A 13,170-nucleotide genomic window follows, 5' to 3' on the forward strand; every position below is an offset into this window, starting at 1 on the left:
TTCTAGGAAAGGTAGCTATATCCTTTGTTATCCAGTCTGTGCATAATGCCAAAGTTCAGGGTTTATCTCAAGTCCTTATTCAAGTAGTCTTTGAAACTGGATCATCTCAGCTAGCCCTCTTAAAATTGCTCTGAGCACTTTGTAGTCCAAAGTTGATCTGTAGATGATGTTTGTCAGCTTAGTGATATTATTATTGTCCATGTGGAACTATTGTTGTTGTGGGGCCCCATCTTCTTCCTGGAGACTTCAGTTGATGTTAAGCCTGGCCATGATTTCCTGCAGAAAACTGATAAGAGACTCGAACACAAAGACATATATAGGCAGCTAATTGAAGCCTTTTTTCTAGAATTAGTTAGTACTCTATATGACCATTAATATATTAACAAAGTTTAAAACTGTCTTTATATTCTCTGGATTTTCTTGGTTCTTCTCCCATAAAGATGCCATTTGCTTTATAAGTCTGTCCTGTAAAACACAATGAATATCAACTTTTGATAAACAGTACTGATAAACAGACTCTTAGGCAATTAATACAATTACTTTAATGAGAGTAGAAGGATCACAATATTCCTTCATTTTTTCTATTTGTAACTTAAATTTTATATTTCAGTATATAGAAATAGAAAATATAGCATACCTCTTCGCTCAGGTATAGTGATTAATAATTTTGATTAATGTCTCGGTAATTTGCATAGGATTGGGATTCCCAGATGTTTGGCTGTACCTGACTACAAAGTATTTTTCCTAATTTAGTCTCCAGTCATAGACACTTTTAAAAAATATGAATTCAGTTTTGCACTTTCCAGTGACCTGGGCATAATGTATCATAAAATACAAATGATCTTTATACTCATGGGTCCCCCAACGGATGTTTACATTCCTAGTCACCCTTTCTTCATTAGATGTTAATAAAGTACGACCATTCTGAAAACAGTGCCTTTGTCATAATGAGGACCAGCATCTTCCTCTGGTTTGCTAAGCCTACCTCTCTCCAGCTTGCAAGTTCTCTCAGAAGCATCACTTACCATTTGATCCTCAGCAGCTGCTTCAATGGGACAGTGTCTGTGTCCCCCGTGCTCATGGGAGTTTGAGCAGAGTTGACAGAGGAAGGTCCTATTCTCAGCACAGAAGATCCTCTTAGGATCCTCGTGGGTCACACACTTATGCTCCTCAGAGCTCAGGTCCTTCAATAGGCTGGCTTTTCTGGTAATGGACACAAGCTTCTTTAGAACAATGTTGGTTCTCAAGCCCTTCTTCTGGGATGGTTCCCTGCACATAGGGCATTGGACAGGAAGTTGGGTGTCTTCCCAGGAAAGGTGGAGGCAGGCTCGACAGAAGCTGTGGCCACAGCTTATGGTGACTGGGTCTGTCAGGCAGCTCAGGAAGATGAAGCAGTTTTTTCTGGAAGGCTTGTGAGATGTCTGACTCCATTTTTCTGAAGGAAGAAAACAGAATTGCTATTATTGGACCCCAGAGAAGCAAGAGACTGCAAAAAATTTCCTTCAAGTTGTGATTTAATTCTGTGTATGGCAAAACAAGCTTTATTTTTTGGTGACCAAAAGTCAGTATTAGTATAGAATTGTAGTTGCTAATCTTTCCTGTTTCTTTTTCTTGACAGAAGTATAGATTGATCTAATGACCTTCTGTGGCCTACCACCTGCATCATTTCTGGAGACTCCATCCAAATTAGTACCTTGGTTCATGATCTGAGACATGCTCTCTCAGTGAGTATGAAAAAATTATACACTGTGGAGAGATCAAACTCCTTCAAGTCCATATGTTGGCCTTTTGCTACTGACATAGGTAGGTTAAACATGATTCTTTGTTGCCTTTCCAAGAAAACACTCCCCGCTTCACATGGTCCCAAGTAAATCCTTTGCTTGATTTCTGATCTTAGTGTATTAATGGTTCACATACTACTGTCCAACTCCTTGACACTTGAAGGCAATATTAGTTACTTGTCTTCTTTCAGCTAAAAATATCTAACAAGAATAAAAATTATTTTGGCTCATAATTCAAGTATATTGTCCATCATTATAGGATAGAAATGGTGGTAGGAGGTTGAGGTAGGTGTTTTCAAGGCATTCAAAATCAGGAAGCAGAAAACAAGGAACACTTGCTGCTCAGCTCCTGTTTTTTTCTCTTTTTTCCTTCAGTTTGAGACCTCAAACCATGGAATGATCAAGTGATCTCATTAGCAATTAGTGTAGTTCTTTCCAAGTGTAGTAAATCTACCTCTAATAATCCTTCACAGATATCTACAGAAGTTTCCTTGTGTTTCTTAAATTCCATAGAGTCGCATACTAGGGTACTCTCTGGGGAAACTTGTTTGTTTACTAAAGATAACAATTCCTGGGTTGAGTTTGAGGGATGAATCCTTGAGGCATAAACGAGGCTCTCATGACTACTGGAGATTTGGCTATTTAATCAACAGGTGCCCATTGCCCTTCTCTTTCAACATCTACACAAATGAAGAATCTTGGTTTGATTGAGGTAAATATCCTCCAAATAACTTAAGCTTCTGGTGTCTGAAGTAAATGGAATCAATGGCATAGCTGGTGGTCCTATATACTTCAAATACAACACTAATACTCATTGTGAAGGTTAGTTTAGAAAAGAGATGGAGACTCCAATGCTTCCTTCTTTAACTTACCTGATGGCCCTCCTTCCCTATTTTTTTCTGTACATTAGATACTTAATTCCAATGTAATAAATACACAGAGATAATGAAAAGTGAACAAAGAACTGAAAAATTGCACCTGATTTTAACTAGAATAAACTTTCATGAATAGAATATTGTGACTAGTTTTCTCTAATTTAATCACATGTATACTTCTAACCTAGTAAATCAGTCAAAAGCAGGAATAACCAAGATGGTAAACTATGACTACACATTACTTCACACGGTAATAATATCTTCCTAAAGTTTACAACAGAAAAATACTAAAATATTTTCCTTTGATAAATCATGAGTTTTCACTTTTATACATAGTATTTATATAACAAATCTCTAAACACTAGTAATTTTCAACCCATTCAGAGTATTTATTTTTATATATTATATGTGTACAATAATTTAGAGATGTCCATGTTGCATGTATGAAGTACATCAGAAACACTCTAAAAATGTTTTATAATTTAGAAAAACATCAAAATTGAGTAGTAGAACATCAGAGCAATGAAAGACTGTATATGTATAAATTAAATTATATACAGCTGCAATTCACAGTATATTTATGAAGAAAGATGACCAAATGGGAGTAGAATCTCTTTTGATAAATAGCAAAATATTAAGCATTTTTAAGCAGAAAACTTAGTTTGGTAATAAATTAAAATTAGAAAATATCAATGACATTGCACCTGTTAATTGTGCACTCACCCAAGGAGTTGTCTCTGGCCTCAGCACTTTTTAGTTGTAGATACAATATTAGCTCAGATCTTGGGTATGATACTCAATGTATGGTGGTGATAGATCTAGTAGTCTAGGAGCCAGAAGTTACAGAAACACACTCTGTCTGGTCTAGAGAAGAATGAACCTGGCTGGCCCCTAGATTGTCCTTATATACTCTCTAAAGACCATGCCCACTTCCTCCCATGTTGCTTTTGTAGGTGAGCCCACATAATGCTTGCTGTAGGGGAGCTCCTGTAAATAGCAGTATTCTAAATGGATGAAAGATTGTATTAAATCTATGACCAGTATCCACAATCAAATCTGCAAAATAAGGTTCCCTGAGTTCCTGTTTAGCTGGGTGTGGTAGCTCACACCTTTAATCCTAGTGTCCTAGGGAATGGGCTGTGGAAGCAGGAGGAGTTTTACCTCAAGGCCTGCCTAGGACATACAATAGGAACTTGTCTAAAAAATACAGAGTAATTCTGCTACAACACTTCGCTATATCTAAATACTTTGTGGTATACTTATATTTTGGCTTTTCCTTTTGTTTTGTTTTTTTTTTCTATCAAATGTCTTAGATTTAATTATTGGAAGCAAACTAAATGGAAAGGATACAACAGAGAAGAGATACATGTCAGTGCTTTTTAGAAACTGAAATGGGACAGACTGCGGGCTGCCCCTCAACTTGATCCTTTGCAAACAAAGATGTCCACAGTGTTCCTGGATCTCTGGCACAGGAAATGTGGAGATTGCTGGTTCTGCACATTGAAGTCACCTTGCCCACCACTCACTCCTGGCCAGCATCTGGAGAACAACTTTGCCAGCACCTCTTCTTGTGGCCAGAGACAATGTCATCAATCTGCAGAGGCAGAACTGCACTCTCCACTGTGTTTTTGTACGTTTGTACATTCACAGGAAACGGCTCCCATATACCCAGCTCTTTCATGTCCCCTGAAGAACCAGTCTCACCCTTCCTACCCCAAGAATCACAACTCTCCTGTGTGTGCTTGGCTCGAAGGGAGGTAAGTAAATGCATGGTACTTGCCCCGAAGTTCTAGATCAAGGTACGAGAGATAACCTAAAGCTTGGGCCACAGCTCTATATGGCCATTGTTCCACACCAGTCATGGCCTTAAAGTTTTCTTTCAAGGCATGGGCCACAGCCATCTCTGAGGCTCCATGACCAGGTACCAACTGAGGGTCCAGAATGTTTTGGCAAACTTACTTTGCGTCCTAGAGGTTGCTTTCTACTTCTGACAGTATCCCCGAGGTGGCTCCTCTAAGAAGAATGGTGCAGGCTTTGTGTCTTTGCACTCAGTGAGGAATGTGAAGTATTCATCTCCAATTTTCTTGATTTGCAATAGGCCTGTGCCTGTACCATCATCTTCTTCTCTCAGTTCCTCTGATGGGCTTACTATCCATGCTCTACAGGCTCCAGCAATGCAATTATTGTCTGTCTTCTATACTCTGCCAATGGCGGTGACATTGGCCTGAATGAGGTGGTGCTGAGCTATAATCTGAGATGCCCTTCTCTGCGATGACCATGTCAGGCTTCGGCTGGATAATGTTCTCACACAACTGCTGGATGTACTCTTCTTTCATTTGCAGGATTCAGGGGAATTCCTCCTTTCATGTAATCTCAATGTCAGTCGGGCTTTCTCCTTTCTTGTATTCCAAAGAAGAATCTAGTAGCACAAACTTAGGGTTCTTGATACAGTGGTGCATATGTGAATGGGTCACATCCTTGTTAATCATGACTCCATGTCAGACACACAAGTCTTCAATATTGACCTCAGTGATTTTTTCCACTCTTGCATACTTCTTGATGTCAATTTCCTTTACGACATTCTCTTCAAACTGCATAGTCTTGACAGCATCTAGGGTTATATTGCATGCCAAAAAAGACCATTGACTGATGACTTTTGTAGTAATAGAGCTATTGATGATGTTCAGCACTATATCATGGTTTTTGACATCAATGGGGTACTGATTTTATTCAGAGTGCTGATCATATTATCCAGTGTCATGTAGTAAGCACTGATCACCACTGTTGGGTGCATCTGCTGCTCTAGAAAGTGCTCAGCCACAGAGAGCATTTCTCCTGTAAGAATAATTACTGATGTGGTTCCATCTCCAACCTCTTTATCCTGGGTCCTCCTAATTTCAGTCATGGAATTGGCTGCTGGATGCTGGACTTGAATCTCTCAAAGAATGGCATTGCCATCATTGGTCATCACCATGCCTCCCATTGGGTCCAAAAACATCTTCATCATAGATTTAGGTCCCAAACATATCTGGATGATGTCTGCAATTATCTTAGCAGCATTGATATTTCCAGATTGAACTTTTCTTCCAGATTCATGTTTGGTATTTTGATTGAGCATGAGCACTGGACTGTGGTCCACCATGTTGGCATGATGCAGAGCCCAGTACCCAAAGTTGGGGGCGCAGGCAGAACCTTCCAGTTGAAAGAACCAGGAAAAAAATACTGCCTCCTGAGGACTAACATAGAAATCTCCACTTTTCATTTTGTAATTTAACAATTAATGATATCAATCTGTGATTTTAGCAAATATCAATATTAAAAAATTCTTAATAATTCTTGAGAATGTGTTCAACTAATTTTTATCAAATTTACCTCAAATACAATTTCTTTGAGATTCATCCCCTCTCTTTACCCACTCTCCTTTCTGTTTTTCTTTTGTTTTTAATAGATGGGGAAGCAAGACAGTGATGCAAATATCTTTAGTCCTAGCATTCAGAAGGCACAGGCAGGCAGAACTCTATAAGTTCGAGGCTAGCCAGGTCTACAGAGTGAGTTCCAAAATAGGCTCCAATGCTACACAGAGAAACCCTGTCTAAAAAAAAATAAACAAAAGAAAGATGAAAAAAATGTTTGATTAACTAAAACCCAAGAGGCTGTGATTTTTCTTGTGAGGGAATTTTCTTGATTGAATCATTTGAAGTGGGAAGCCTCACCTAAACTCAGAAGTTTTGAGGTTTGAGAATCAACCTTAAATCTTAGCTGGTGACAGCCTGTATAAAGAACATGGAAGAAGGAAACTCTGTTATCTTTGCTCTTTGACTTCTTGTTCTCACTCTCACTGGCAAGTTCATTCCTTCACTGGTATATTCTTCAGGGGATTCCAAAATTGGCAACCAGGAATAGCCATGAGAAGGGCTGACCAATTTGTGTTGGATGATCAGTTAGTGAGTTCTTCCTTGTTTGAGGCTAATTCTGTGTCTACAGGTGGAACTCTTTCAAAATTTCCCACATTCCTATCAACATGTTCATTGTTCTGGTCTTGTTTATGAAGCCATTTCTAGAAGAAACTGTTTCACAGCACACTTCCTGGTATTCTGGCACTCACCTTTCTGACCCCTCTCCCACAATATTTCTGGAGCTATTGATGTAGGAGCTAGGATATAGATGTATCTGTTGGAGTTTGGATCCCCATGATCTCTTGACTTTTACACTCTCCATTTTGGTATTCTGTGCATATCAGCCTGGATATTGCTTCTTTTATATGTTCTTGTAAGTAAGCATTAGTAGGCTTTTTTTACTTGATCTAAAATCTAATGTTTTGCTTAATTTTATAGTAAGCCAAATCAATGATAAATTAATGTTTCAGGGATTATGAGATCAAGGGAAAACTTGGTATAATTATTAAGAGAACTGACAGGTAAAGTGTGTTTTGTATTATTTTTGTGGCAAGCCAGTTGACAACACTAAGATGTGTTTAGTATTTAGAGAGCACAAGGAACATAAGGGATATGTTAAGATGGATTCCTAGGAATGTGTAAAATAATGAGGAGAAAGACATAAAAATTATAGGTAACTTACTAAATCCTGATTAGGGAATTGGAGTCATGATTAGGGAATTGGAGTCATCAGACTTTTGAAGATTCCCCATATGTAAAGCTTATTTGAGTCTTGTAGCTGGAAATATAGTTCAGATAAGGATTATTACTAACTGAGTTAGCAGGAATCCCATGGATGAGGCCACCACCTGTGCTATCATTCATGCTGTGGCTTTTATGAAGCATCTTCCTGGTGTTTGAATTAAAATCACTACAGTAACAAGGGTTACCTGATGGGACACCAGAAGATGGAGACCCTCAAATCCCCTTAGGCAATTTTCTTTGCCTCTGAAGTCATAGTCAGATCCTCGAAAGCCTTAACTCTAGTTAAGTAGATCACAGAAGCCATGTTCCATCTGTCTTTGAGAATACGAGAGCCAAAAAGGCAGATGATTTGGTTCATTTAAGCAAACTTTCGTGGTGTGAACTAAGCTTTGTGCAGAGTTCCTTGATCCTGCTCTTTGGGGGACTGAGGATTAGGAAGGGTGGGTACAAGATAAAGGCATCCTGAAGTGGAGGTTGTATTTCCACTTTTGAGAATTCTCTGTGTAGATCTATACTCCATTTTTAGCTGAGTTAATTGTTTACTTGATGTTCAGTTTTTTTTAGTTCTTTACGTATTTTAAATATTATCCATCTATTGTGTGTGTAGTTAGTAAAAATCTTTCCCCATTCTCTAGGTTGTCATTTTGTCCCTGTGATGGTGTCCTTTGCCAAACAGAAACTTTTCAGTTCCATTTGGTTCCATTTATTACTTCTTGTTTTTAGTGGCTGTGTTATTGGTGTTCTGTTCAGAAAGTTCTTTCTCGTGCTGATGAGCTCAAGACTATTCCCCATTTTTTTCTATTAGGTTCAGTATATGTGGTTTTATGTTGATGAGTTTGATCCACAGGGAGTTGAGTTTTGTGCAAGGTTATAGTATGTATCTATTGTCATTGTTCTGCATGCAGACATCCCGTTTGACTGGCACTATTTATTCAAGTTCTCCAATATGTGTTGCTGACTTCTTTCCTAAAAATCAAGTGTCTATAGGTGTGTGGATGTGTCTGGACCTTCAATTTGATTCCATTGATCAACAATGACGTTTTTGAGCCAATAACATGCTGTTTTTATTTTTGGAATACAGTACAAATGTATTGTGCATATACAATATAAATATATATGTATCAGTATGTTTTATATATTCACATTTATATATATACTGAGTTTCATATGCTACAGTAATAAAGAAGAGGTCATGAATTTGAAAGGGAGTAAGGGGCATTAAAAGAGTTGGGGAGAAGTCTGAAGGGACAAATGATGTAAATATAGTTCTCATGCATGATATTCTCAAAAACATAAAAATTAAATTAAAAATCTTCACAAGGAAAGTACAACTGGTATTATAATTCCTATGCTAAGGAAAAATTATCTGATTTATAAGTCATTTATTTAGTCAACGTTGTACCTGGGTCTAGAATTCAGTTATTGCTGAGGTTTTAGACTCAGTATTTGCCCAGTATGTTGCATGTGTGGTAAAGAATACCCATAGGAAAAATAAATTAGCAAAGTCACATATTTTAATAAAAATCTGATTTATAAACCAAAGCAATAAATTGCAAAAGAAACCTAAACCTAGTTTGCCAAATTTATACCATTTAGTCTTCACTACTAATTTGTCTTTTCATAAGATCTTGTAATTTTCAAGGACTTTTGTATTTTTCTTTCATCCTTCCTTCCTCCCTTCCCTCCCTCCCTCCCTCCCTCCCTCTTTCCTTCTTTCTATCTTTAAAAAAAGTTCTTTTTTTCATTTTACATACCAGTCCCAGCTCACCCTCTCCTCCCACCCCACCTCAATTGCCCCCATCTTACTGCACCATCCATTCCTCAGAGAGGGTAAGGCCTCTGTTTGGAAGCCAACCAAGTCTGGCATACTAAGCTGAGGAAGGACCAAGCTTCCCCCATCCACCCACCACCCAACACCCACCCCACCCCCCTTATCAAGGCTGAGCAGGGTATACCACCCTTGGGAATTTGTTCCAAAAAAACATTTCATGCACCTGGGAAAAGTCCTGGTCCACTGTCAGGAGCTCCTCAAACAGATATAGCCACGTAACTGTCACTCATGTTCAGAGGGCCTCATTCCATCCCATGCATGTTCCCCAGCTGTCCATGACCTCCCACCAGTTTGGGTCAGCTGTCTCTGTGGTTTTCCCCATCATGATCTTGACCTCACTTGCTCCTGTGATCTCTCCTCCTTCTCTTCAACTGAAGTCTAGGATTTCAGCCCAGTGCTAGATTGTGGATCACTGCATCTGCTTCTATCAATTACTGAATATAGGTTCTAGGGTGACATTTAGGGTAGTCACTAATCTGATTACAGGGGAAGGTTGTTCAGGCACCCTCTCTATTATTGCTAGGAGTCTTAGTTGGTGACATCCTTGTGGATTCCTCAGGATTTCCCTAGTACTAAGTTTCTCCCTAATCCTCTCAGTGTTCCCTCTACCAAGATATCTCTTCCTTTGTACTCCCTCTCTGTCCCTCCCTCAACTCGGCCATCTCAGGCCCTTCTGTTCACATCCCCTATCCCTTTCCTTTATCCTCCCTCCCAGATTACCTCAAAGATCTTAACTATTTTCCCTTCCTGGGGCCTTTCCATGTGTGTCCTTCTAGGGTTGTGGACTGTAGCCTGGTTATCCTTTACTTTGCATCTAATATCCATTTAAGAGTGAGTACAAACTGTGTTTGTCTTTCTGGTTCTGAGTTACCTCACTCAGGATGATTATTTCAAGTTTGCTTGTGGTATGGTTGAGCATCTTTTCAGTATACATTCAATAGTGGTATTGCTGGGTCTCGAGGAAGATTGATACACAATTTTCTGAAAAACCAACTACTGGTTTCCAACATGGCTATATAAATTTGCAGTCCCACCAGCAATGGAGGTGTGTCTGCTAACTCCACATCCTCTCCAACATAAGCTGTCATCAGTGATTTTAATTTTATTCATTCTGACAGGTGTAAGATGATATCTCAATGTTATTTTGATTTGCATTTCCCTGAAGGCTAAGGATGGTGAACAATGCTTTAAATGTCTTTCAGCCATTTGATATTGTTCTGTTGAGACTTCTGTTTAGCTCTGTACCCCATTTTTAATGGGATTATTTGGTATTTTGATGTCTAGTTTCTTGAGTTCTTTATATATTTTGGTGATCAGTCCTGTGTCAGATGTGTGGTTGGTGAAGAACTTTTCCCATTCAGTACGCTGCCATTTTTGTCTTATTTACTGTGTCCTTTGCCTTACAGAAGCTTCTCCATTTCAAGAGGTCCCATTTATTAAGTGTTGCTATGTGTGTCTGTGTTACTGGTGTTATATTTAAGATGTGGTCTCCTGTGCCAATGCATTGGATGCTACTTCCTACTTTCTCTTCTATCAGGTTCAGTGTAACTGGATTTATGTTGAGGTCTTTGACCCATTTGGACTTGAGTTTTTTGCATGAGGATAGATATGGATCTATTTTCATTTTTCTACATGTCCACATCCAGGTTTGCCAGCACCATTTGTTGAAGACTCTTTCTTTTGTATAGTTTTAGCTTCTTTGTCAAATTCAGGGGTTCATAGGTGTTTGGATTAATGTCAGAGTCTTCGATTCATTTCCATTGGTCTACATGTCTGTTTTTATGCCAATACCAAGCTGTTTTTATTACTGTAGTTCTATATTAGAGCTTGAAGCCAGGGATTGTGATACCTCCAGAGGTTGTTTTATTGTCTATCTTTTGTCTATCCTGGGTGTTTTGTTTTCCCATATGAAATTGAGCATTGTTCTAACCAGGTCTGTGAAGAATTGTTTTGGGATTTTGATGGGGATTGCATTGAATCTGTAGATTGCTTTTGGTAAGATTGCCATTTTTACTATGTTAATCCTACCTATCCATGAACATGGGAGATCTTTCCAGTTTCTGATATCTTTTTCAAATTCTTTCTTTAAAGACTTGAATTTCTTGTCATACATGTCTTTCATTTGTTTAGTTAGAGTTACCCCAAGATATTTTATGTTGTTTATGGCTATTGTTAAGAATGATGCTTCTTTTATTTCTTTCTCAGCCTGTTTATCATTTGTATATAGGGGGGCTACTGATTTCTTGAGTTAATCTTATATCCTTCCACATTACAGAAGTTTATTAGTTATAGGAGCACACTGGTAGAATTTTTGGGGTCACTTTTGTATACTATAACATCATCTGCAAATAGTGAAAGTTTGACTTCTTCCTTTCCAATTTGTATCCCCTTGATATCCTTTTGTCTTATTGCTATAGATAGAACTATGAATATTATATTGAATAGATAATGGAGAGAGTGGACAGTTTTGTCTTGTTTCCTGATTTCAGTGGAATTGCTTTGACTTTCTCTCCATTTAGTTTGGTGTTGGCTGTAGGCTTGCTGTATACTGCCTTTATTATGTTTCAGTATGTTCCTTATATCCTTGATCTCTCCAAGACCTTTATAATGAAGGGGTTGGATTTTGTCAAAGGCTTTTTCAGCATCTAATGAGATGATCATGTGTTTTTTTTTCCTTTCTGTTTGTTTATATGGTGGATAGCATTTACAAATTTTCGTATGTTGAACCATGCCTGCATCTCTGGAAATAAGACTACTTGATCATGGTGGATGACTTTTCTGAAATGTTCTTGGATTCAGTTTGCCAGAATTTGAGTATTTTTGTTTCATTGTTCATGAGGGAGACTGGTCTGTAATTCTTTCTTAGTTGTGTCTTTGTTTGGTTTGGTATCAGGGAAACTGTAACCTCATAAAGAGTTTGGCAATGTTCCTTCTGTTTCTATAGTGTGGACCAACTTGAGGAGTACTGGTATTAGCTTTTCTTTGAAATTCTGATAGAATTCTGTGCTGAAAATATCTGGTCCTGGGCTTTTTCTGGTTTGGAGACTTTTGATGACCGAGTCTATTTCCTTAGAGGTTATAAATTTATTTAAATTGTTTATCTACTCTTGACTTAATTTTGGTATTTGGCACCTATCCAGAAAATTGTCCACTTCTTTTACATTTTCCAATTTTGTGGAGAACAGGCTTTTGAAGTATGATCTAATGGTTCTCCAAATTTCCTCAGTGTCTGTTGTTATATCTTCCTTTTTATTTCTAATTTTGTTAATTTGGATATTTTCTCTCTGCCTTTTGGTTAGTTTGTCTATCTTACTGATTTTCTCAAAGAACCAACCTTTGTGTCATTGATTCTTTGTATTGTTCTCTTTATTTCTATTTTATTGAATTCAGCCCTCAATTTAATTATTTCCTGTACTCTACTCTTCCTGGATGAGATTTTTTTCTTTTGGTTCTAGAGCTCTCAGTTGTGCTGTTAAATCACTAGTTTGATTTCTCCATGCTCTTTATGTAGTCACTTAGTGCCATGAACTTTCTTCTTAGAACTGCTTTCACAGAGTACCATAATTTGGGTATGCTCTGCATTCATTTCATTGAATTCTAAGAAGTCTTTAATTTCTTTCTTTCTTTCTTCTTTGACCCCATGGTGATTCAGTTGAGCATTGTTCAATTTCCATGAGTTTGTAGGCTTTTTTACATTAGTATTGTTGTTTAATTTTGACTTTAAGCCATAGTGAACCCATAAGATAACAGGGGGCTAATCCATTTTTTTTATCTGTTGAGGTTTGCTTTGTTACCAAGTATGTGGTCAATTTTAGAGAAGGTTCTGTGAGGTGCTGAGAAGAAGGTACATTCTTTTGTGTTTGGATGAAATGTTCTATACATGTCTGTTATGTCTATTTGAGTCATAACATGTGTTACCTTATTTCTGTTAATCCTGTTAAGTTTCTGTCTTGCAGATCTGTCCAGTGTTGAGAGTGGGGTGTTGAAGTCTCCCACTATTGGTGTGTGGTTTGATGTGTGATTTAAGCTTCAGTCATGCTTCT

At 38.0% G+C, this 13,170-nt stretch overlaps 1 protein-coding gene and 1 pseudogene across 1 annotated transcript in view; both read right to left on the bottom strand.

Moving 5' to 3' along the window:
• The window catches only part of LOC128096672 (tripartite motif-containing protein 43B-like), a 30,651-nt gene continuing 17,481 nt past the window's right edge, over positions 1-13,170 (bottom strand). Inside the window, exons 2-3 of the mRNA XM_052716538.1 lie at positions 1,026-1,435; positions 1-465 (exon numbers count right to left, since the gene is read on the bottom strand). Coding sequence (XP_052572498.1) covers positions 361-465; positions 1,026-1,277 — 357 coding nt within the window. The 5' untranslated portion in view covers positions 1,278-1,435 and the 3' untranslated portion in view covers positions 1-360. The remainder of the gene's footprint in view (positions 466-1,025; positions 1,436-13,170) is intronic.
• Positions 4,179-5,798, bottom strand: LOC128096605 (T-complex protein 1 subunit gamma-like; annotated as a pseudogene).

This window comes from Peromyscus californicus, unplaced genomic scaffold (genome assembly GCF_007827085.1).
Source record: "Peromyscus californicus insignis strain IS unplaced genomic scaffold, ASM782708v3 Scaffold_11__1_contigs__length_118956290, whole genome shotgun sequence".
Classification (NCBI taxonomy): Eukaryota; Metazoa; Chordata; class Mammalia; order Rodentia; family Cricetidae; genus Peromyscus; species Peromyscus californicus.